At 36.4% G+C, this 27,523-nt stretch overlaps 1 protein-coding gene across 1 annotated transcript in view; it reads right to left on the reverse strand.

The window, feature by feature from the left end:
* The window catches only part of EDIL3 (EGF like repeats and discoidin domains 3), a 264,656-nt gene that overhangs the window by 136,855 nt on the left and 100,278 nt on the right, over positions 1–27,523 (reverse strand). The window contains exon 3 of the mRNA XM_082782474.1: positions 20,903–20,932. Coding sequence (XP_082638600.1) covers positions 20,903–20,932 — 30 coding nt within the window. The remainder of the gene's footprint in view (positions 1–20,902; positions 20,933–27,523) is intronic.

Genomic DNA, 27,523 nt, shown 5'->3' on the forward strand with positions numbered 1-27,523 from the left:
ATCCTTTTCAGTACTCAATTAAATGGATTTTTGAAAGGTGTGCCCCTTGAAATGTGAGCTCATAGATTTCAAAGTTTGGCAGATACAAATCCAAAATATAAAACAACCCTATTTGAAAAAGACTGTCTTCCACAGAGACACACAAATGAGCATTCAATAACTGCAGGAATGTCTTTACAGGCTCTGACAGAGAACTGCACAAAAAGGGCAGGAATATAACAAATGCTTTTCAGGGTCTCTGATCTTCCTCACATTTACTACATCACCTATTAATTTAGTATGATTGTGCAAGGCTTACCTGACACAGAGGCTGGTTTTGAACGCCCCCAGCTGTGTGTCTGTGTGGGAGTTGTGATACATTAGACCAAAACCATTTTAACAACTTGACAGAAATGATCCTGCACCTGCAGAGTTCTGGGGATAGCTAAATCATAGCAAAATGCATACTCATGACTTAATCTACAGGCTCAAGCACAGAAGTATGACATGTCCACTCCAGCAACTGCAGTGTAGAAGTTTAGGTCTCATTAGTACATGAAATTCAAGCCCATGGACCACCTTTATAGCTAAAACTAATTTGCTGTTCAAATACATTGTAGATTATGCCTTTAATTAGAAGAAACTACCACTTCCCAAGAACACTCTTTACATAGATGGATCCAAAGAACATATTTGCTCCCTACTTGAAACTACAACCGCATATCAACTGCTTGCTTTTCAGTACACAGTTCTGAGGACTTTCAAGGAAAGAGTTCCCAGGTTCCACTGACCTTCTTTTAGTAGCGGCTGTAATCACAGAAATGTCTTCTTCTAGTCAACACTGTTGTGGTGCAACTTAAGTATGATTCATCTTCAGTAATGAAAGAATATATTGTATTGCTTTTTTTTTTTTTTCTTTTTTTTTTTTTTTTTTTTTTCTCTCCTCTTAAAAAAGCTAATCTGGGCTTAACATTTATATAAACATCTAAACAATGTAGGGTTCAGTATTCATTGTGCTGGCTCACTGTGATGTGTCTGCAAAAAATAGGCATCTCTCAGTTTAATTGAAACCCAGAGAAGTCAACCTTAATGTAGTTTTAACTACTTCATCCTTCAAGTCTTCTAAATTGTATCCAGAAATCCTTGCTTGTTCAGCATACTTGAATATTTGTAAAACAAAGTAAAAAAATACAACAGCTACTAAAATCAATAAATCTCAGACAATTTACTTTTGGATTTACTACTGTTGAGCCTATTTTGCTGTCAGGAGACAGATTAATTTTATAACAAAAAAAATATTTATTATAGCTACAGCTTGCTATTTATTTATTTTAAACTGAAAAGAACAGACATGATAGGACATCATTCACAACCTATGTGGAATATCGGTAGTAATAGCTGATTTTTATATGTTATTCCAGTTAATCCATGAAACTACTAAAATAATTAGCAGTTACCCACATCTTGTATTTCATGAATATTCTCAAAATATCAGTTTGTCATTGTTGTTGTTGGTTTTTAAAGTAATAAAAAAATCTGTTTAGCCTGGATCATAAGTGTATTAGTACTGTATTAGATCCTATTTAACAATTCATTATAAACTAATGGCACTGATCCAGACTTAATTGCACTGTGATTAAATATTTATCTTGTTTTTTAATGCAGCAAATGGAGTGTGCTGATTATAATGATCAAGGTGTCTCCATCTGGAAGCAGCAAAAGCTAAGGTTCATCCTTTGAGTGCACAATGCTTTAGGTCATTTCTGCACATTTCCCTCTAATTTGGGTCTGTGGATTTTGTATTACTGAGAACTTTACACTGATCATCCAGCCATCTCTCAATGCTTTTTTATCTAAATAACTAGAATATTTTCTGACAAGATGATATTTAAACCTGATAGGTATACCGTGTTTTGCCTTAATGAACAGTGTGAACTTCTTACTTAACTTTTATTTTCTTAACTTTTACTACAGTATAGACCCACATTTGTGGTATGCTCAGTATAGTAGGCTAGGTAGCAGATACTGCACATTGTGAGACCTTAAAATGCTTCAGAAATGTTTAATGCACTACAAAACATTTTCCCCAAATTCTCTCTCATTATTTGTTTTCATACTCCTCAACTTCCAAGTTACAGAACTTTCTTTCCTCCATTTTCAATGCCTTCCTCCCCTCCTCCCCCCCCCGCCCCGTCCCCCCGCCCAGCACTTTATAGCCTTTGTTACTTTCCTGTGTGTTTCTGAATACACCCCACAGTATTCTTCCTCACCCAGATATCTCATAAACCTACTCAAGCAAACTGAGAGACTTGTTCTGGGTATCTACATGCCCCTTCACAGGATTTTGTCTTCTCAAAGAATATCTGCTTTGTTTGCAGAACATCCAGATTCAGGTCCTTTCCATTCTCTCTAACTTTATACTTAGGAATCTGTGTCTTTGTTTTTGTCCCAGATGACACTGCTTCAGTCACTGACTTCTCTCACTCTTGCTAACATAAATGTGGGAACTTGGTTGCCACATTCCATTTTCTGTGAGTATGTTTAGCCAATTCATTTCTCATCTCTACCAAATTTAAAATACTGAACATTTTAAAAGAAGATACTGGTTTTCCAATCTTTCTGCTTTTTTTTTTTTTTTTTTTTTTTTTTTTTTCTCCTGCAATAGTTTGAAGAATTATTTACTTTATTTACTTTAAAATTTAATTTATTTAACTTTATTTTATTTACTTAAAAAAAAAATAAATCAGAGAAATATTACAGATTGTGAAGGCCTTATTTATCAGGAGACCATCAAAGTTTAGTTCACTGATGTTATGCTCGGACACTGTCCACAAGAGTTGGGTCTAAGTTGTATATGTGAAAAAAATGAAAAAAAAAAATAAATGAAAAAAACAGTGACATAAACAGCAAGAAAGTCCTCAAAGTATAGAGTACTTAAAGTGATTGACAGTGTTAGTTTGAAAAGGTCTACCTGCCTGAACTGCTTGAATTTATGTTCTATTACTAACTGATGCTATCTCACTAAAGACCACAGACTACAAGAGCAGGCGGTAGGGAGTGGAAACAAGTATCTGGCAGATGTGTAGCTATATTTTGTCTTTTTAACCAGGCACCAAACTGTTCCGACAAATACCTGGTCTTAAAAAAATAATGGAGTAAAACTTTTTTACTGTTTACCCTTTTTCTGCTTGTCAGTGAAACTTCGAGTGTTTTGGAGAAAATTGAATCACTAAAATCACCTGCTGGCCACTAAGTCTCAAAAGAACTTGGGTTTGACTTGCGGGTCAGCAATCCAACATATAGAGCAGAGATAAAGCCAAGTGCAGATGTTACTGGGTTTCACCCAGGTAAAATAGCCACCACACGTCTCTTTATATCCAAACTATCTCACCCTGAGAATGGACGCACCACCATAGCTTTAGTAACACACCCATAAAAACAGTGTCCTGCCGCCAGGATATCATGAAAATACACATGGACAAATGACTGATAGCAAAAGAAATCAAGGAAAATTTATCTCGTAAATAAGTTGAAGTCGAAGGCTGTATTCATATTAGCAAGCAGAGCAGTCCGGGTAGCAAACTGCACGTTCCTGTTTTGTTTTAGCCATAACTAACCCAGCCCATCTTCACGGAGAATACACTGTAATGCAAATGAAAGCACAGTGAGTTTGGGTGATAAAAGGGGTTCAGTTCAGAAGTGCACTGCTGACAGCACTGATGTTTATATCTATAGGGTCTCCATCAAATCAAACTCACCAAATCTGCTCTCTGTTTAATTAAAACAAATCCATCTCTGTATTTACTGCATTGGTCTACTGCCTAAGTGAAAGATACACAGAAACTATAGAAAGAATATATTAAGAACTATATATAAAGAAACTATATATAGTTTGGTACCTAACCCAATGCCAGTTGGGATTTCTGTGTAACAAGGCTGGACTATTTTTAGCATCACATTCCTTGTCCTCATATATGAAGATGTCAGTTTTCATTGTTTCACTTGACTTTAAACTGCCAGCAATCATGGCCTCACATCCTTTTTAGAAGCGCTGTGTTCCACTAATAGCTGGAAAATTGAAAAAAAAAAGTGAAAAGATAATGTGAACCTTAATTATAACAGCAAATAGATTAAAATCCACTTAGTCTTCTTGCTGAGCATTCCAATGGGAACTAAATAAGGCAACAACCTAAACTTATTCTATTCGTATTTCTATGAGTCAGGTCCTAATTACTAATGTTGCATTAATGACATGGAAAGAGCAGAAGAGAATCTCTGAGGGTGGTTATCCTTAGGACACAAAATAATATTACAAAGTGATGAAAGAGAATTACTAAATGTGGAATATATATAGACCAAAAAGACATAAAGTTGTCCACAGCAGAAATCAAGGGAAATAGACAAGACTTAAACTCCAGCTGTTTATTTCCCTTAGGATGTAGGACAGAGGAAATGTATTCTTTCCAGTTTGCATTTTTTCAGCTATCATCAAACTTTCCCAATTTCATGTATCCTGCCCTAAACCCTTTTGAATTCCAAATCCTGTGCTCTGTCACTATTCACCATATCTTTCTTTCTTCTTAGCTAGGTCATCACTCTGTTTTTTGCTTCTACCTCATTCCCACATGTTTTGGTCTCCTGACAGCTGAGCAAATCACATAGTGCATAACCATCCCAATTTAAAGTAGCAACTTGTGTTTGCTGTTATGTGCCTTCAGTTTTTAAGATACACAGTAGAATTAATGGATTTCTGCTTCCTTTACACCTGCTATATCCACAGTACAGATAAAAATGAATGATTAATGTGATTCAGATGCAGTTGTACATAGATTAAAATATTGACCTAATTCAGTGGATTATAGTAATAATTTCTGCACAGCTATGCCAGAGATTTTCTGCTTTAACTTTAACTCTTGTCTTCTGTGTTATTACACACAACACAGGTGTTGTTGTTGTGGTTCAAGATAGCTGTCTGAACAGGTAAGTACATTTTGCCTTCAACAGAGACTTGTGCAAGAACTAGGCATTAGCTGAGCTCATGAAGCCACAAACATATTTCTTTAGGGGATGATACAAAATCTTTTCTGGTGTCCCCCTTCCACTGTGACATGGGACACATCCAGATTTCCTCTGGCTTCCAAGATCCCCAGATTCACACATGGGCATCATGATAGCTACATTCACCTGAGTGACTTCAAAAGATGAGGGCACAAAGTAGACAATGTGAACTTCCCCTTCCCTCAGGAGAAATGATCTATGAGCACGTCAATATTCCCTTTCCAATCTAATCAGTACCTGGATATGGTTCCTGAAATGGAATCCAAAATACTTTTCATCTGATGAAAGGAGTTGATGGAAAGGAGTCAGGCATGGTCACCACTCTTGAAAAATCGTGGATATTGCAATTAGGCTCTGAATGACATCGAGTGACACCATTGTGCTATGCAATGAAAACTGCATCACTGATTTACTGTGTACTTTCAGTGAGGATATCCCTAGCTACATGACCTCCACAGTTTGAAGTATATTCTTAATTTGGAAGTTCTTAATAAGTTACAATGCACTGCCTTTATTCTGCAACCAAGCATTTAGAGAAGCAAGAGTAGATGACAAGTAAATTATATTGAACCTTTTGTCCCTGTTCTAGGGAGGCTAAAGCCAAATGCTGACTTACAGAATCATTGATTTGTGTTTTGTTTCAAAAAAATGCCCCGTACTATTGTCTTACAGATTAGACTGTTAGACTGGTTTTCTGTTCTAGGTGGCTGGATTAAAAAAAATAAAAAATTGAGAAATTCTAGGTCAATACAGAAAGATTAAGATTTAAATATTGAATGACTATCACATTTTTCCTTCGTGTATATACATTACTTAATGCTGTTCTGTGGTTCAGAAAAATGAAAAGGATTGTTTTAAGGGTCTGAATTCTGTAAAAAGCTTGAAACTAATGGAATTCATGAGTAACTGTAACAAAGTCTTCCCCAGTGCAGTGGTCACTGCACCAAGCCTGCTGGAGTTCAAGAAGCATTCGACAACACTCTCAGACATTTGTTTTGATTTTGGGTTGGTCCACTGCGGAGCCAGGAATTGGGCTTGGTGATCCTCCTGGGTCCCTTCCAACTCAGGATAGTCTGTGGTGGTGAAAGACTTGTAATATTGCTGAACAGTTCGTGATCGATCTGCCACTAATTGTTAAAATATGGTATTCTAGGCAAAGTAAATACATAAGCTTAAATCCACAGCTTTTTGTTCTTGGCCTACGACTTCTTCATTGCAGCTATCCATTTCAGTATTTCAAATATTTTCTCAGCCTGTTTATCACAATTCAAGTAATTTCTAAAATTTATAAAGGTGCAATTCATTTTAACATTTTTAGTAATAAACAAGTAGGCATTCATGGGAGCATGTTACATTTTTGTAATTGTTAATTTTATCAGAACAGTTGTCATACAAGCTCAACTCCCATGGCAGCCAATGGAAGTTGTGTCTTGAATAAGTGATGAACACACACTTCTGGACTGGGCTGTGAAAGCTTTAGCTGTTTTACTTATCACCACTCCCACTCCTACTGATAATTCCCATTTGGCTTTATTACTTTACAGAACAATGAAGCTTATGTAAAAGTTTTTACCAGTTTTCTGAAGTCACACAGTATTTAATTATATCGAGTATTACTGAAATCAACAGTTTTACATACGTACCAGAAAAGGGAAAATATCAGTTGTTTCCAAAACAGTATTTTGAAACACTATAATTGTATAAATAAAATTACATGATAATGCAGAATATGGCTGAATACTACGTGTCATTCTTCCTTTAAGACTAATAATGGGCATTCATGTTCTGAGGTTATACATTGTTTATCTGAAAGACTTACAGGAGGAATTAAATGCATTTTAATTGAAATAGTAAAGGCTTCAAAAGAATATACAAGAAAAGAATCTATTCAATTTGTAAGAGAAAAGAAAAAATAGAGGTCTCGGCTCTGGCAAATGGTCATTAGCATATGGAAAGCCAACCAACTAGAACAATAATGAGAATTATTAGATGTGAATGAAGTGGCAGATACTTGTTATTGTAAAAGAAGGTCTAAGAAACTGCTGCATACCTGCGGAAATCCACATGTTCATGATGGAGAAAATTTGATAATGTTTTTGCATGATATTTCTACTCCCCTAAAACCATTTTTGTTCTCTATATAATAGGAACTAAATCTGGATGTCACCTATAATGTTGCTACAATTATACATTTTACAGAGAGTTGTTTATTCTTGGTCAAAGTTAATATATATATATTTTTTTTTCCATTAAAGCTAGTATAGACTTAAATGTTTCAACACCTCAGTGAAAAGGATATTCAGACAGTCCAATCATTTAGTCCTTACTGGCAACTAGTACCAACCAAAGCGAGAATCAAAACATTTGGGGACAGCTGGGATTTTTTGCTTGGTGTGTGTTTGGGGAGCATTAGTCTTATGCAGAGGAACAGCAACTACAGTGCAATGCAGGAACAAATTCATTTGGATGGAAACTGGGCTTCAGATGAGTAGTTGATGAGACAGAGATTCACAGTAAGAAGGACAAGATGGAGAAAAAAAATCAAAAACTCAGCTCTATTTTAAATGCTGCTCTTCGTCCTCCAGGGCACTTAATTCCATTTGCAGATAATTCCATTATCCGTCAATTTAAATACTTCCTGAGCTTTGATGCATGACAAATCCACAGCAGTGTAATGGTATTATACATATCCATGATCATGATCAATACAATACTGTTGTTCCAAACTTGAAAAAAAAAAAACAACAACCTGAATGTCTGAATACGTCTATTTCACCTAATCACATCAGCTAATTTAATAAAATATGCTACCTGTATCTACAAATCTTTCCTCTTTATAAACTGAAACAGAACTATAATTCATATAACACAACCTATGCTCCAATATTACAAACTGTGATTGTGACGTTGTGCAAGATTACCATGAATCACCATAGACTTGTTTGTTTGTTTGACTTTTTTTAAACTGCAGCTAATAAGAGGTAGAAAATATTTTTATTTAAGAATGAGAGAAATGAATCAGTAGGAAAAGTTACTCAAAGAAACGTATATCAAGACAAATGATTAAACTTATCATGATTTTTTCCTTTGCTGTAAATACAATAACATATGGAGGAATAATACTAACACATAGGGGCATACTGTTTCTGTATTTATTGGTCTTAAGATATTTTCAAATTAAGGTTTTTCCTCCAATTTTTCTTGGTTATGCCCTTCTTCCAATATGATGCTAGTGCACAACAATTTTATCAATGTTATAATAGAGCACTTTCAAGATTCACAATGGTTAACTTTGCACAGAATCTATAAATGGCATATAAAAAAATTGAGTCAGCACAAAAAGTGTACAGCCTCTACCTCAAACATCATTAGATTTCATGGGATCTCATCGTAGCCATTCTTATTTTATACAAATATAACTATTTACAGACTTATCTTGAAAAACTTGCATGAGTGAAGTAAAACTATATGGACCTAGCTTTTTGTGAGCATAAAGTCTGTGAAGCACAGAATGTTCAATGCGTTAAATGTATATCCTGGGAGGAGATATAAAAAATGAATATGAAGAAAAACAAACAAAAAAGAAGACCAACAGACAAACAAAAACCCACCAAAAAAACAAATATAGAAAATCAATAGCTTTAAAAAATGGAAAGTCCTAAAAAGCTCAGGAGAAATTTAGTACTGTCCTGATTTCAGTTAGAACAGAATTAATTTTCTTCCTAGTAGCTGGTGGAATGCTGTGTTTTGGCTTAGGATGAGAAGAGTGCTGATAACACCCCGATGTTTTAATTGTTGCAGAGCAGTGCTTATACCAAGCCAAGGACACCTCAGCCTTTTGCTCTGTCCTGCCAACAGGCAGGCTGGGGGTGCAGTAAGAGCTGGGAGGGGACAGACCCAGGACAGGTGACCCAAACTAGCCAAAGGGGTATTCCATACCATCTGACGTCATGCTAAACAATATATAGGGGTGGCTAGCCGGGGAGGGGGCCGGACTGCTCGGGGTTAGGCTGGGCATCAGTCTGCGGGTGGTGAGCAATTGCACTGTGCATCACTTGTTTGTACATATTATTATTACTTTCCTATTATCACCATTGTATTATTATTATTATAATTGTTGTTATTATTTTTGTTATTATTATTTTCCTGTCTTATTAAACTGTCTTTATCTCAACTCACGGGCTTCACTTTCCATTTCTCTCCCCCGTCCCAGAGAGGGAGGGGGAGGGTGAGCGAACGGCTGCGTGGTGTTTAGCTGCCGGCCGGGTTAAACCATGACAAGTACGTGTGCATGCTTATGTATGCATATACACCATCATATTGGGCTACACAATTTTACAACCCACTTTTGGGTCCTTCCTCTAGAAATAGGAATAGGACTTTTTAATTTCAGATTTTATTTTTTTTTCCAAAATGAAATCATGTGCAAATCATGTACAAATCATGTACACTCCTTCCATATTTAACAGAGGAAAATGGGGTAATAATTGCTCTCTCAAATATCTGACTAACCTGGATGACTTGTCTTCTGCAGGTTTATGTTTCTCTTTGACTTCAAAAACTGCATAATACTGAACTCCTCATTCTTTCAGAGGAAACCAGGCTTCTACCTAAACTGTTACTGCACTGCTGTCAAAGATATCAGGAGATGAAGTGTCAGGGACTGACCACAGCCCCCATTCCCCGTTTCCCTGCACTGCTTCAGGGGGAGGAGGTGAAAGAGGGTGGATGGAGAAAAGGTGTAATTAGTTTGTTTTCTTTGTTTCTCACGTGTCTAGCTTGTTAGTAATAGGTAATAAATTTCTCTAATCTCCCTATGCTGTGTCTGTTTTGCCTGTGACAATAATTGTTGAATGACCTCCCTGTCCTTATCTCAACCCTTGAGCCCTTTCCATCATATTTTCTCCCCTTTTCCCTTTGAGGAGGGAAGTGAGAGAGAGGTTATGGTGGAGCTCAGCTGCCCAGCTGGGTAAAACCACAACAGCACAGTCTAGTGTCAAATGCATAACTGCCAAGAGTGAGCAGTTAAAATTTGTATGTATGGAAGAACTGGCAACCATAATATGTTAGATGCCACTAAAGCCTTACACTAATGAACATTATTTGGGTTACAGTGTCTACCATGAATGGGCCTGAGTAGCTGTCTGTGCAAAGTGCATTTAGAATCTTTAAGAGCTCACTTACTTTACAGTCTTTAACATTGTTATCATGTATAATCTTTCTGCGGGGCCAGTCACTCTGCAAATGGGTCATAATTCAATACTTCTTTTATCCTTCTGGCTGCATGTGTAATACAAAGCCTTAGTAAATGAAAGCCACTTAAATCTGCACCGAACAGAAAATGAGCAAAATTTCCTCCCCAGTACTCTTCATATTTGCACAGTCAATTCAGTGCTTTAAAGATGGGCATAAGACACAGTTTAAAACCAAAATATACAGAAAATAACCCTCTTTCAGATTCTGTTTTTGAGCAGAGTCCTTTGCATCAATCTTGGTAATCTCAACCAAATCCTCAACCAACCAGTACTAATGTTTGTTTTGCTTTCATGTTTTTTTTTTTTTTTTTTTTTTTTTTTCCCTCTTTGCCACACGTCTGATTCCTGGCTAGGATTTCTTGATTGCTTTAATCAAATTTAATTACAGCTTCTCACTGAAGAGGACCGAGTTTGTGTTATTGTTTGTTTCTGGCTTTTTTTTTTTTTTTTCCTTTCTTTAACTCTAGCTCTGGCTACATGTTTCTACCAAATTCTTCCCACCAGAGCATGCATGATATTACAGAGCAGATAAGGAACTAATCCAATGGAATGGTAGCTCTATGAGATAAATGGCATTAGGGAAGAGTCTACTTTCAGCTGGATCTCTTTCAACAGCACCCAGCCCAATGCAGGTCATCCCAATGCAGCCATCCCATTGAATGCCCCTATTCAGACCCACTCACTCAGTGACTGTGCACTGCTGATTAATCACAAATCTTAGCCTGTCAATTCCCTTCTCCCTTGGCAATTCTTTGTCTTGGTTTCCATCACTTCTCAGATGAAAATCTATGTGTTCTAACAGGAGAGGATTTTGTACTATCTGTTGTCTGTATCTGTTCCCTGCCACAGTGTTTTGCCATATTTTCTGTATGCTTCACCTCTAAGAAGGGTCTAGACACCTATGAAACCTCTTCTTGGGGTATACTCGTTCCCAGATCGAACAGCATCTAAGTAAAGCTACCCTGTTAGTGCAGTCTCGGTATGGATACAACATGCTGACAGTGCTGGAACCTGAGGAAAGGGTGTTTCCCTTCCAGGGCATCACCTCCACCTCTTCTGCTCCTTGCCCTCATTGCTCCAGAGATACATTGGTAGTTAGTATGGCAGACTTGACTGCATCTGCCTTCAAAGAGCTTATGCACTGCTGGTTTGCCAATGCTGGACTTCTCAACTCTGTTAGGGTTAGGGGTTGTCTCTGAGAATGGAGTGTGAACTCACTGCCTCCTGGCTGACCCTGTGGACTTCTCAGCAGGAATAAAAGCTCTCTCTGACACCGTGCTATGAAACAGCATGCCCCTGCTCCCCAGCACTGGAGCAGAAGTGTTTCTGAGCAGAATAGCTGTAAGAATTACAATGGTCAGGAGAACTTGTTCTTCCTTAACCTCACTGTGAGAAACTGTGAAATGTCTTGAGCTGAGTTTGGCCTGAGGCAGGTGCCTAGCATGGAAAACTTCCATCTCACACTTCAGGAAAGTGATAAGCGACCTACCGGAAATGTTCATGACAAAACAATAGTACATTTATGGGATACTATGTTGTATTTGTACATTGGGATGAATGTTGTGTCCTCACCAAAAATACCATCCTCTAAAACTATGCAGATTATGGAAAATGCACATGTATGAGTTTCTCAGACAGCTGCCAGCACTGCAGGCAAATAGCGACCTCCAAGCACACTTTTTGTCTACTCCTGGAAAGAACGTAGCTATGTTGCCAAACTGAGATATTTTTATGATATATGGACAAACATTTGCTAAGGGATAGGCTGAAAATACTACCTAATTTCCATTTCTGACTTAAGCAAGATTTCCAGCTTTTAAATGTGTCAGACTACTGTGATGGCCTTCAGTGCCACCTGGAATCTAGGGCTATTTTTACTGCATAAGCCTAATTTCCATCAGAATAGGGTTCAAAATGACCTTTATATCATGTTCTGACTTAGTCTACATTTTGCTTGGGATATATGGAAAAATAATTAACAAGTTAGCTTCAGGCACTGAAAAAGAAAGTATGCAGTACAAGAAGAGAAAGAAAAGATTTTTATGAGTGTGTAAGTAAGCAAGAAAGTAAAGCTCCCTTACAGACCCCGGGGGACTGGCAAATCCTTTCCCTTACAATAATATGGAAAGATAGTTTTCCTCTTCAAAATGTGCAAAACAGAATAGCTCTGCATACCACAGCAGAATTACTGTGCCCCAGAATACAGCCTGGGAGCAAACTGCCACAAAACTACAACATGCTGGACTCTGCTGTACAGTGGATGATAAATTAAAATCTTTGCAAATAAGCTAGATGCATTTTTGAGAATCTGAGGGTGAGAGTAAGCAGATTAAATATCCCATCAACTTTCTGGGAAGTTTCTTGTCAGTAAACTATGGACATGTGCATATTTTGTTTTTTCCTTCCTGATCAAAGGTGTTACAGTCTCAAATTTTTGCAATAAATGCATCATCATAAATAAATGATCATTAGGGCACTATTTTCAAGAAGAGATGCCCTTTGTGAAATCCAGTTTCATACCCACACTCAGTCAAATAGAGTTAAGGCAAATATATGTATAATTAACCTATAGAAACATAAGCTGTTTTTCATATGGAAACATAAATGTAAGCAAGATTTCATAGAATCATAGAGTCATAGAATATCCCAAGTTGGAAGGGACTCATAAGGATCATCAAGTCCAACTTCTGGCATGCACAGGTGTGCTCAGAATTTTAGACCATGTGACTAAGTGCACAGTCCAATTGTTTCTTAAATTCAGACAGGCTTGTGCAGTGATTTCAGATCTTTTTCACTTGAAGTCATAATGAAGTTGTCTAAAAATCAGCAGCCTGTTACTTGAACCACGTGGATCTCTTTAACTCTTTGATGAATGCACCTTTACAGCACCGAAAGGTAAAAACATTTGCTGATGTGAAGGAAGGAAAGGCACTGAAAAACTGACTACATTATTTCTCTGTCCAAGCAAAAACTGTATCTAATATTCTAAACAATCTAACGTATAGCTAGCTAAAATGGAGCTAAGTAGAAACTTCCCATCTTCCACCACAAATAGTTAAGAGAAATCAAAAAAATTATAATTTAGAGTTATGAATTTACTCTAAAATAAAAATGAATTATGACTAGGGTAACATGGGGATTTTGCTAATTTTATGTATATGGCTTGAAATCTATCAAAAATGGTAATTCAGTAAAAAACTTTTTTTTTTTTTTTTTTTTTTTCTGGGTGGGGGACAGAATTCAGTTCACATATTTGCAACTCTTTTCCAATATGAATTCATTCATATATTTATTTATTTATTATATTATTTATTTATTATATTATTTATTTATTATAAACTCTTAGCAATGTTATTTCTGGAGATTCAGTAATTTCACCAGAAAAATAATAAAGAATTACATTTATCACTAAAATAAGATTGTATATTGGTTTTAAATGAACAGATTAGTAATGCTTAGCAATTACGCCTGGCAAACACACAACAAATATGCTTCTTTACTGCCTCTACTCTGTCCATTTACACAAGTCCAAAAGGGGAACTCAAGACACAGGCATATTTTAACACGAGTACATAATTTCCTTTCTATTGTGCACTATAGTAAGTGGAAGTAGATGCTGGTTTTGCCCTGCCTTGCCATGCCACTGACAAGAACAGCTTCTAGGTTAGAAACCTCCATGATCAACTCACACAGTGAGGGTCTCACTGAGTCAAGGGACAGCCCCAGGAAGAGAATGGAGCTCCAAAAGGCCATGGTGTTGCTTCCTAATACGCTCTAGTCTAAGCCAAATTCATTTAAATGTCAATGTGAATAAAAGAGAGAAACCTAGAAAGCAGGTAAATGAGAAAACAAAAGTCCATAGTCACTGCAGAAATCTAATAGGAAATGCAATATGCTCTCTACAGTGAGAGTGTCCAGGAAGAAAGTTGCTAAATAACTATTGGTTAAAATAAATTAAAATTACTTTTAATTACTTTTTTCTTTTTTTTTCTTTTTTTCTTCTTTTTTTTTTTTTTTTCCCCATCATTTTATTTTTTCAAACACAATGACTGATCCATAGCTTCTTATTCTGCAAACAAGTTACAAGGCATACATTAAGACAATATACTTTGGTGCTACAACACCTGCTTTAAAAGTCCTCTTATAAACAAGGCACCTGGGGCAGAAACAAAGCACCATTTTTAATAGCTAAATAAACCTGAGGTTTTCCGAACAGAAAAAAATAAAAAAAAATAAAAAGGAAAAAAAAGAAAAAAAAAAAAGAAAAAAGAAAAAAAGAAAAAAAAAAAAGAAAAAAGAAAAAAGAAAAAAGAAAAAAAAAGGAAAAGGAAAAAAGGAAAAAGAAAAAGGAAAAAAAAGCTGTTATTGTCTTGATAAATTTGTAATCTGTAAGTATGTTCACTGAGATAGAATCATTGATGAGTTTGTTGAGATTATAATTATTCCCAAATCATATCTGCTGCTACTTTTTCCTGTTTCAAATACTCTTTCTACTACTTGTAATCGCTGCTTCTACTAATTGGTATTACATTCTTAATATCCATTACATATATAAATATGTGTGTGTTTTTAGATATTTTAGATTTAGATGTAAAAGACAGATATTTTATATATGTCTATATTTAGACTCTTTTCCTCATTGTATTTCAATCTATATACATTTACCAGATTTATCCTAGTAGTCTTTCTAATGGTGATTTGAGCTGATTTGTAATAGGCAGGAATCTTGAGCTTCTGGAAGCTTCTGTGTCCTTGTGTATTATGGAACCCTTTGAACTCACTTATGTGCAAAGTTTAATTAGTTAGATGTTCTCTCTCTATCTCTCTTTTTTTTTTTTTTTTTTTTTTTTTTTTTTTTTTTCCTGGAATATTGTACTTTCTTTTGCATTTTTTTTTTTTTCAAGCTAAACTTCATTCTAGAGACAGCAAACCTGTCCAATACAAGTCCGTTTCTTAATTTTCCATGGCATTTTCAAACCTTGTTGTTTCTCAAAACTGGTTTTCCCTTTCTAAAAGGCTTAAGTAAGTTTTATATAAATTGAAATTCTATGGAAGGGAACAGATTAAAATCACAGAACGCTGTTGAAGAGCAATGCTACTTTCCATGGGAAAAAAAAGACTGCAAATAGTAGTTGCACACAGATATGATGATATGGTGATACAACCATCTGTTCATTTACATATTGTGCCACAAAGTTGTTGTATGGATTGTTTTCTACCAATGTCTTTGAAGAAGAACTTCCTGTCATATACTGAGTCTCTTCAATGCCAACATTTCATTAAAACAATAAATTCAAACTCTTAAATAACTTTTATTATCATGAAAGTCTAAAAACATTTGCATATCTTATATAGATGGAATACGAAGACACAAATGCCAGTTATCTAAAACACAAGACTTAAATCAATGACAACAAAAACAAGGAATGTATTCAGTTAAGTTATGATCTTAAAAGGGCACATATTTTTTACTTCATTCAAAGTCACAGTGTAAATGCAAGCAAACAAAGTGCCGCATGTTAAGCTGCATCATCTCTCATCTTGTCTTGGAAGATCTACTCTTTGATAGCTTTAGAAATAATTCCAGACTCCTTGATGAAAGGGGAGAATACATTAAATCACAGGGAAGCTTTTCTGAGACGCAAAGATTCAAATAGCAGGACATCCATACACTAGGCTTAAAAACAGTTTTCAGCAAAGCAACCCCCTTTTAGCTATACAACAGACTTTAAAGACTCATGCCACATGGAAAAAAATCTCCATGAGAACTATCCCTAGGTTTTCCTAGAGTTTTCTTTCACAGGGTTCATGAGCTTCTGTGACAGTAAAACTATTTAACTGATCTGAAATGCAAAATAAATGAACAGATATGTACAAGTAGTTCAAAGAGTGTTTAGATGTCTATAACAACAACAACAAAAAAGAAAGATATTTAGATGAAATGGAAAAAAAAAAAAAAAAAGATCTAGATCATTGCTTACCCAGAACAAGGGTAAGAATAAACTAATTGAAACATTCAGGAATGTTTAAAAAACTCCTTGTTCCTGCTTTGGTTAAATACCATGCAAAACATGAGTATGGTTCGTCTTAAAGGAAGTATGTTTAATGATTTATAATTACAGTTAGTTGCTTAGACTGAAACATTCTGACACTGAATTTCACCCCAATGAAATACCATTCCTATAGAGACATACTCACAGGACATGTATGAGATGATTTATGTTCATTCTAGGGGCTACAAGAGTCAGAGAAAATTTTAGACACTTCACTTCTACGAGATTATTTGGGGAGGTGGCAGAGAAGCTAAACACTACCCCAAGAACAGAGAATGGGAAATAGTACTATTTTATCTCTTTGATTAAACAGAAAACATAAATTCTAGTTTTGATCCCAACCACAGGTCAATTAAAAGGTTATAATGTTCATAAAATGTTCCTCTAATGGTCACAATCTTCATAAAAGCAGTGTGAGTTGCAATTTATTCTACAGTGTATTTTTTAGTAAGTAAAGTTATAGTTTGGAAAACTACTACATTACATGTTACCTCCAGTTAATTTTCTCATCTTTCCTCCCCTGCAATTGTTATAATAAATACAAATTCTTACCTAAGAGTATTTATGCGACAGTCGAAGGTACTTGTAGTAACTAAATTCTGGGCCTTGCAGCTGGAACTGCCTGCTTGTCTCCCCAGTGACAATACTGATCAGAACTGGAATTGGGAAGTTAATTATGTCTGAATAACAATAATGTCTGAACAACATTCAGATAAATGTTGTAAGTTGGATGAAATGGGCTGCTCTTTTGGGAAAAGAACAAAATCTGCTAGCTGAGAGAACTTTGCTTTCTGCCTGAAGCACATCTCTTCAAGATGACCACATTCCCCTGAAATTTCTGAGAAAGTCTCCAGGTGCCTCCTTTGGATGCATTTTCTACTTGTTTTTCAGCAACCCTGCATCTTCTTTTCATGACTGTCTTCCTACTATGAGGAATAATATCTGTTTTAAGCAGAACACACAGCTTTATGGAAATCAATACAATCTGAGAAATAAGTTATATTAGAACAACCCTGTAAAAATTCATTAATCTTTTACTTTAAAAACAATTACACCTGGTCAGATACTGAAGTAAAATCAATAGGAGCTATAAATTAAAAAGCATCTGATGACCTAGTATTGGTTATTAAATTTTAAGGTATAAATAATATTTAGTTGAAGAACAATTACACTTTATTCATAATTTTTCCTCTGGAAAAGTTAGAATATGTAATATGTTTGTAACATGGGTTTAAGTATAACTTCATTCTCATGTGCACTCTCCACATTTAAAACTGCACACCTGCTTTTAATTCAACTGGCTGCTTTTGATTTTGACTTCTTCAGGAACAAAAGCGTGTTTTAATATTTAAATATATATTGTGCTTTCAGCTTGCACTTTCACTACAGGTACTTTAAGCTCCACTTTAGCAAACACAAGCCTAAACACATGCTCACAAGACAGACAGGTCTACTATGCACTGCCAATTAAATGGACTATTCAGATATACTAACTTTGTATATAAATGCCTTGCTGAGGATGATTCAAAACGAGATATGCACAGCTGTGCTGGTAATAATTTTTTCATCTTATGAAATTTCTAAAAAAAAAAAAAAAAAGAAAAGAAGATCTATACTTATACATGCCTTATTTTATTCACTGTCATGTTTCATATAAATAGAGAGTTGGATTATACTCCAGTACTGTCTAGCAGAGGAATTTAAGATCCAGAGTTTGCTCCTCAAGGCAAAGATCAGAACTGTTTTCCCAAAGGTACCCTTTTTAAAGAGGAAATTTTCTTATAAATAGGGAAAAAAGCTCAAAAAAAACAGGAGAAGAGGAGAAGTCTAGTTCAAATAAATCCTGGGGGAAAACAAAACAAAACAAAACAAAACAAAACAAAAACACTTAAAATTCTTTTTTTGTTTGTTTGCCTTCAAAGAAAATAATTATTTCAAAAGTAATTCCTGAAAATTCAAATGATGTGAAGCATCTATGTCAAACAACCAGATTAAATAACAAATTAAAACTTTTGCAGGTATTTCGTCATGCTTCCTTGTAACATAATGTCTGAGAAGCTGAGATTTATTTGCACAAATGTTTACAAACATGTGTTTTGTCTCATATTGCAAATTTACGATGTAGATGCTAGAGGCATTTGCTCATTTCTCCAATTCAGAGAACAAAACATTCTGGTGCTCTTTGTTTTTATATTTCTAGCTGATAATTTGTCCATGTGGGTATATCTATCTGCACTGCAGTATCAGTGTAGATCCCACATGTACACCCCTATTGCAAGCAGCATCCTCTTATGGCATAACCAACATGAAAAGGTCACTTGTGTTTCCATTAAGAATTTTCATATAAAAATTTATAATGTTATAGCTATTACTGCACAAGTAATTGTGATACATATTTTGGATGTCAACAAACCCTGCAAGTGTGAAAAATACAGTAATACAAATAATTACCAAAAATTAGGTGCAGTTCATTGAACCAACCATAATTAAGTAAATTGAGTTTGGAACATATATGACAAAGTCTTGGAGGAAAACACCTGAAAAAATACTTCTGTGAAAGATGTAACAGATAATGGATGAATTCAAAGGAAAGTTTAGGAAGATTATGTGATAGAACAATGCTCAAGACATTCATTGTAAATTGTTGTCTGAGCTCTGCTGAACACAGGAATTATGTGGAGAAATAACTAAAGCAGTGATACAGGGCACAGTGAAACAAAGCAGCTAGAGGTGGATAAAAATAAACTACTTAAATGAGTATGAAAGCAAGAGTACAACTCTGTTTTCTGGCACTCCAAATGGCATGGGTTCCAGAAAAGCTGAATATAGAACTTGTAGGCTTCTGTCAAACTACGAAATTTCAGCTAGTGAGCCTAGCAGACAGCCGTAGTGGAGCCCATGTGAAATTTTATAAATTTCACTTCCCTCCCGTCAGCATTTTCAGCTGATGTGTCTTTTTAGTTTGGCGAGCTTATGGACATGGGCTGTCACCAAAAACTGCAGTGTTGTTCAAAATGGAAGGAAGCAGGCTCTGTCTTCATGAAATGTTCCACTGGTTGCTACAGGAATGACTATCAGTGTACAACCACAGCAAGATTGTACTGGACATTACTGCAATGCATTAATATATACCTCAAAAGTCTCTCTACAAAATGTGCATTCCTACATAAGCTCCACAAGGACAAAAAAAAAAAAAAAAAAAAAAAAAAAAAAAAAAAAAAAAAAAGGTGCTTTTCTTTCATTCCTATCTAAAATAGAGGACAGATAACCTCCACGTATCTCCTTTCATAACAGACTCTTCTATTAAAAAGCTGCAGTAGCTATTTTCCATGAAAGTTTCAAAACTGACACATCTCTGAAGAAAAAAAGAGTTTAAGTCTTATTCTTTCTAAAGCTCTTCCTCTCTTTGTTTTGTAGTGGTTTTCCTCACCACAGTCATGCTTTCCTTCTCTTCCACTACTGTCCTCATGTTGAAAACTCCCTTTCGCTTCTTTCTCTGTTCGGTGCTATTCTTAACTATTCTGCCCCTCTCACATCCTACTTGTGGCTTTGTTCTCAGTCCTTTCATTTATTATCCTCCACCGTATCTTAATTACTTGTATTGCTCCCGAGTTGTAGGTTAGTGTTGTAAACAGTTAGTATTAAATCCTTCATTGCCATTTTCCTCTTTTTTGTTCACTTTTCATACCTTTTCTCCTTTGGTCCTCTGGAGACCTTTACTTCTTTTAACAAGCCACTATAAAATAACTCCCTATTCATCTGATGTTTCAGCTCACTAAGTTTATACAACCTAATGCCATTTCAAATATGTTAATCTGTTTAGCAGCATTCTTCTCTGGTACGTCTTCCTTTTCTTTAAATACTCCCAAGCTAATGGATTGCCAATTAATTAGAAATAGTTAATCTTTGCAATAGAATATGCACTACATGTTTGTGTCTCTTAGAGAGCTCCTAAACTAATTTTTATGACTGTGTTGTTAACTGTTCTCACTACTTGGCAGTCTGTCAATGGAAATAAAAGTTCACTGAGCAGATATCCATGCCACAGTTTGCTGAATGTTTATTTTGAGCGGCATGCTTCTGCATCCTCTGCCTTGCCCTTCTTTCCCTCCTTGTTCCCAAGCTATGCTGTCTTGAGGGTTGCAGATCATGCAGCTGACTGAGCTTCACCAGCATAAAACCAAATAAAAAACTAGCACAAAAAATTATTTTTTTTGTATTCCTGATAACATCTTACCTAACCTGTTGTATAAAGCCCCATGTGCCAGCTTAACCAACAAAGAAATATGAAGGAAGATACAAATGGCAGGGGAGATTTTGAGTTATTACTGAAGGAAATGTTCACCAAAGACTATCTCCTAGTGATTATGAACTGAGAAAAAGAAAGCCAAAAGGAAGGGGAGCAGACAGAAGAGAAAAGATCCCAACACTGATATGAATATTTTTCATGTGTTATGACAAATATAACAAATATAACCGGTCAAAATATATATTTTTAAAAGGTAGCTCTCAAATTACAGTCACTATGATTGATGTGTAATCATAAATTCTTCATACCTGCTGAGGTTGGTTCCTCTTCGATGGAGGCTGTGCAAATGGGGAGAGTGGGGGCCGGGGAGAAGGGAAGAGAGGGGACGGAGAGAGAAAAAAAAAGAGAGATGAAGAAATTCAAATAATGCAAATTGATTTATCAATTAACTTTTCTTAGTATACAAGAAATAAAACATCATGAAAGAATTGTTTATTCTATCTTGTTTGATAAACTTGAGTAACAGATGTTTCATTGAAGTAAACAACTAATCTAAAATGCGTTAAATTCTTGGTTTCTATTTATAACTTACACTCTTAGTGTTTCCCTCTAATTTATCTAGTGGGATAGACCCAGTACTGTGATAGCAAGGCTGAATGGAAGTAAATCTGATGACCTCTCTGTCATCAGCTAGCTGTTCCAATACTAAAAAAAGTGCACTTCTTAAGGTACAGACTGCATTTTTTAAAAAATCAGCTGCAGCACCCCTTATTTAGGTAGCTAACAAAGACTTCTGCCTGATGACACACAGACATACATGTAGTCTACATCTTTTTCCCATCTCTTCATCATCCACCCCTTATGCATCCTTCCATTTCTTCTCAAGTTTGTGCTGTTGGTAATAGTTCAATGATTCCAAAATTAAACAGTTAGAGAGTAAATCTGGAAGGGATTTTTAGTTAGTTTGTTTGTTTCTCCTCATAGAACAAAGGGGTGCCTTTTTGATGCTTCAATCCAGCTGCTTACTGCCTAAGGAAAGCAATTAAAACAAATGTCCAGAGCAGAACTTTTCCCTTTTGACCACAGGTAACCATTAAATTGCTTTAAGTTACCATCAGAAAGCACCTTTGACTGTGGACAATCTATTACCCGTACATTCTAAAGAAAGAAACAGACATATTCCCAGTAAAACTGTATTGTAAAAGTACATCTGTGGCCTAGTTCTTTCCTTGCAGTCAGTATGTTTTATATACACATGCATCATAAAAATGGTCTTCTCACAGTCTTGAGAAGTTTTCAACGACAGAGAAAGCAACAGTCAAGCATTTCTCACCTGGGCACTCTAAAAGCACTGTGAAGTCTGAGGCGACTCTCCATAAATGTGATATAGAGACCCACTTAAGATAGTAAACACATCTACCTGTACCATATTTTTTCTCTTTTAAACAGTCTCTTCTACCAGTTGAAATGTAAGCTGCTTCTGTTTGATTTCTTGCAGAATCAGTTCCACAAAAAAAAAAAAAAAAAAAAAAATTCCAAAGAAGCCCTCTTTTCAGCCTGTCAAGGTACACATTTACTTTGGAGCCCGGCAGACTGCAGAGGACAATGCTCCTGCATCCCTGGGAGACATTCATCCACCATGATGGATTGCTTCAGGGCTTGCAGATGGCACAGATAAAGATTTCAAACATTTTCACAAAGATCAAGTTTGGTAAACCATGCCCTTTTTTGCCTTCAATATCATTTCATGTATATAATATATATGTACTGCATCTAAGTTAAATGTGTTGCAGGAGAAGATTTCAAGACAACAAAAGAAAAGAGGGAAAATAACACCTTATTGCTCTTATATTAAACTAATACTATACACCATTAATTCAGTGTTGTACAACAGCTAAATGCATGAAAAGAAACTGAATTTTTAAATCTTGAGCACAGAATCAGAAGTAAGTAAATGGATTACAAACTCAATCAGTCAAGGATGTTAGTACTTCTTAAGGCATCAGTGGCAGAGAGGAAGACTAGACAAACTGAGCACATGATAAAAGTTAGAACTTCAGTTATTAAATTTCGCAAAATGTCAATAATTTCCATTATCTGCAAGAAGAATTGCTGCTTGAGCAACAAATAATTAAAAATGATAGTGACATTGCATTAAAACTGGTTAAACAGAAGTATTCAATTATACAAATAATATTCATTCCAGTAACAGTTTTTTTTAGACTGCTATTTGAGTACTATATGTAGAATTAATTATCGTGATGAACAAATACTAGCATTAGCAATTCAAAACTAGATTCTATTATGACTCTTACGGTTGTTTCAATGGGACCACTCTGCACTTCTAAATAAAATAGGATAGCTGAATCTCAGCTGAAATAAATCATTCAGATGCCAAGACAGCTAGATAATGTTACTTCTTTGTTTAATGAATTACTTTTGACTATTTGACTGCTGATTAAGGGTCTTTCAGACACAGACTCTGTTTGTTCCTATTCCATGGGTGCTGAATTGTCTTACAAATAACCATAATGACTGTCCTTGATAGTCTCAGTTTTTTTCTTGAAATCACGTGCAAGATATTGAGACAAGAATTACTCAATATATATCTTGTCAGAGACCAATATATTTAAACACAAAACCCTGACTGGATGAATTAACATGGTATGAAGTCAGGTGTCACCGAGGAAAATTAATCCATTTTCCTCAATGTGGTCTAATGACATGCCAAGTTACATGACAGGAGTTCAGAACTGTTTTGTAACAGACAGAAGACCTACTTCTAGTTGTTAATAATGTATTTCTTAATCCTGGACAGGAATTAAAGATGCATATTAAAAAGCAGATATGAAAATACAGTTATGAACTTGTTTGTATTTCACGCATTCTTTTTAATCAAATGAAGTTAATCTCTTGCTGTATGTGTATTCTTTCACACCACACAGCTTTATAAACCATGTTTAAAAAAAACAACTTTCAGTAAGCTATTGAATACTCAAAGAATAATCATTTTTTGCTTTATCATACCACATCAGATGCAATGTCAGCTCTCTGCTTTCTCTTAGTTAAGTAAATATAAATTACCATAGCTATAAATTACCATGCCAAAAATTTCCTACACAATGCCACTTTTTTTTTTTTTTTTTTTTTCCATCGGCAGTGATTTAAAACTTGAAGTTATTTTAAAAAGTTGTTTGTACAGTGAGTTATCTCTATAGTAATTATCCATAATTTACTTTCTTTACTTATTTCAGAGGAGTGGTTTATGCAGTCATCTGGAGTTGTTTTTCTGGACAGCTGCTGACTCCCTACACCACGCAGCGAATCAGAGTAAGAAAGGCCCCATCCTCTCCTCTGCAAGGAGGAGCTGGGTGTCTGACAAAGGCATCCCCCAGCAGCTGCAACGGACATGACAACAATCTCACTCGACCAAGCTATGACCTACCCTGCAGCTCTAAAGTGTTTTCAAGAATATTTTTCTTCCCCTTTTAATACATCCTTGACAAAATTTAATAAGACATATGGAAGCACAAACATTGGCTTTTTCCTTCTTAAGAGAAGATCAGATGCACATTTAGGAAAATTCAGTGTTTTTCCTCAGATGTGAATAATACAGGAAAGATACTGGGGAAAGAAAACAAGACAGTGGCTGATTTAGAAATATAATTAGGATACATATGCTCCAACATACAGGAGCTTGAGACAGTACTTGGATAACACCAGAGCAACTATTCCAAACTTCTTATTACTGAAACAACGCTAAAAGACTGGACAAGTGTGGAAAAAATCTGAACTCACAGGAAAGCTGAAGTGAACCTCATGAGGTTCAACAAGACCAATTGCAAGATCTTGCACCAGCAATGTGCATTTGCAGCCCAGAAAGCCAACCATACCCTGGGTTGCACCAACAGCAGCATGGGCAGCAGAGCGAGGGAGGGGATTGTCCCCCTCTGCTGTGTTCTTGTGAGAACCCACCTGGAGCCCTGCGCTCAGCTCTGGGGCATCCAGCAAAGGAAGGACATGGACCTGTCAGAGCAAGTCCAGAAGAGGGCCACAAGGATGACCAAGGGTCTGGAGCACCTCTCCTGTGAAGACAGGCTGAAGGTGTTGGGGTTGTTCAGCCTTGAGAAGAGAAGGCCCCAGGGAGACCTCACAGTGGCCTGCTACCGCCTTAAGTGGGCTGCAGGGAAGCTGGGGAGACACTCTGTGTCAGGGGGTGTAGGGATAGGACAAGGGGGAATGGCTTTAAACTAAAAGAGGGGAGATTTAGATTAGATATTAGGAGGATATTCTTCACTCAGAGGGCGGTGAGGCCCAGGCTGCTGAGAGGAACTGTGGCTGCCCCACCTGTGGCGGTGCCCAAGTCCAGGCTGGATGGGGCTGGAGGCAGCCTGGGCTGGTGGGAGGTGTCCCTGCCCATGGCAGGAGGTTGAAACTAGATGGTCTTTCACCAGCCCAACTTTCCAGTCCAAACTATTTTTTGATTCTCTGATTTTGTGGTACTATGAATGAGGCAGAATCAGTCTTACAGTGTATTGTATTACATGATATAGAATCACAGAACCACAGAATGGTTGAGGTTGGAAGGGAGCTCCAGAGATCATCTAGATACATTACATTAGATCTTAGTTTATATTAAGATTTGTCTTAATTATATTTTTTTATATTTATATTTAATTTGTCTTAATTATATTAAGATTTGTCTTAATTTTACATTAATGTGAAATATGTTTGCCCTTAACATGAATAAAGTGTACGAATCATGTAAAAGAATAAACTTAGATATTTGTTCACATGTCTGTGGAAAAGGATATGGAAGAGCTCTGCGAAATGATTCAAATAAAGCACCTGTGAACAGCAGGATTCAACTTTTTCTGAATGCAACTTCAAAAATTAATGATATTCCACTCAGCATCACATCTCAGGGTCTCTGAGGACCTGCATGCTAATGTGGCTGACTGACTGTCTTCCTATAAACTCAACATCAGTCATTATGACTGCAATGTTGATTATACAGATGTTTCATTAAAAATACCCACATAATTAGTCTCTTCATTCACTCCCTAGTCCTCGGAAATCAGTTCATTTTTCCATAAACTGGCTCATTTTTTTTCAGCTCACAGCATGCCCCTGTGGGCAGTATTGCCACTACAGATGCGGCAACCCTTCATCACATGAAACAGAGAGTTGGAGCAAGATGGAGAGGCTCTGCAGAGGGATATGGATAGGCTGGACTGATGGGCCAAGGCCAACTGTATGAGGTTCAACAAGGCCAAGTGCCAGGTCCTACACTTGGGGTAAAACGACCCTCTTGGAGGACAGGGCAAGGGTGGCTGGAAAGCTACCTGGTGGGAAGAGACCTGGGGGTACTGGTTGATAGCTGGCTGAATAGGAGCCAGCAGTGTGCTCAGGTGGCAAAGAAAGCTAACTGCATTCTGGTTTGTATCAGGAATAGCGTGGCCAGTAGGACTCAGGAAGTGATTGTCCCTTTGTACTCGGCTCTTGTGAGGCCGCACCCCAAAAACTGTTCAGTTTTTGGCCCCTCATTATGAGAAGGACATCAAGGTGCTGGAGTGTGTCCAAAGAACAGCAGTGAAGCTGGTGAAGGATCTGGAGAACAAGTCTTAGGAGGAATGGCTGAGGGAGATGGTTTTATTTAACCTGGAAAAAAGGAGGCTCAGGGGAGATCTTATCACACTCTACAATTAGGAAGTAGCAAGGTGGGGATTGGGCTCTTCTCCCAAGCACCAAGTGATAAGATGAGGGGAAATGGCCTCAAGTTTCATCAGAGGAGGTTTAGGTTGGATATTAGGAAAAACTTGTTTACTGAAAGGTTGTGAAGCATTGGAACAGGTTGCCCAGAGTAGTAGGTGAGTCGCTATCCCAGGAGGTCTTCAGGAAATGTGTAGATGTGGTGCTGAGTGACATGGTTTAGTGATGGACTTGGCTTTGGGACTACACTAGGTTAAATGTTGGACTAGATGATCTTAGGTCTTTTCAAACCTAAATGATTCTGTGATTCTGTGATTATCTACAAGGTAATTGTCATTCCAAGTTATTTACAGTGGAGAAGCAAACCCCAAGAAAAACAGATTTTTTTCAAGACAAATCATTTGCTTGTCTCCATTAAGATCAATTCGTACCACTGTTTGAAACAAAAATTAGCAGGTCACTGAGTAATATTCAGCAGTAACACAGGAAGTTTGTGACAATGCTATACTGAAGATGGATAGATAACATATTAGGTAAGGCCAATTTTTAAGCTTTGCTGCCTCTCCCCCACCTTCCCTTGCCTCTCTTTCTTTCACCTGCCATTCAGAAACCTGGTTTAACGATGTGATGCTTGGGGCTGTTGCTATCGTCCATTCAATAATACTAAATAATTAGAACTCAGTAATACTAAGCATTAGAACTGAAATGCGCAGTAGGAATTACCATACCAACATTAAACTGCTTTGTATCTCTTTTTAATTTTCAAAGTAGGACACCTTTCTCCTTCTTGCTAGATATGAGACTCCAGTTATATATTCTAGTTTAAAATATGATTGGCAATGAATCTGCAAAGTGCACCATTTATGACAGTCAAATATACATCTGTTAGTGTGTGTAAGAAGTTTTTATTTCAATTTTACAGTGAGGTTCGGTTTGTTCTTTTACTGTATGTCTTTTTCTGTCTAGAAAGTGTCCTATTGGGACACCAGTACATCTTTTGACATTCACAGGCCCCCAGAAACAGCTGTGACTCCTTCTATCATCTGTTGGCTAAGTTGTGTTTGCAGCTATTCTTAAATAAAATAACATCAAGAAATAGGACATCAGACAACCCACTAGTGCGTGTCAGCAATCACTCACTATGAATGGACCAAACTGTGCTTGAACAATGAATGGAAAATAGAAAACACATTCTTTAACTAAGAGTTCCCAGGAAA

This window comes from Aythya marila (assembly GCF_965140915.1).
Source record: "Aythya marila genome assembly, chromosome: Z".
In the NCBI taxonomy this organism is placed as follows: domain Eukaryota; kingdom Metazoa; phylum Chordata; class Aves; order Anseriformes; family Anatidae; genus Aythya; species Aythya marila.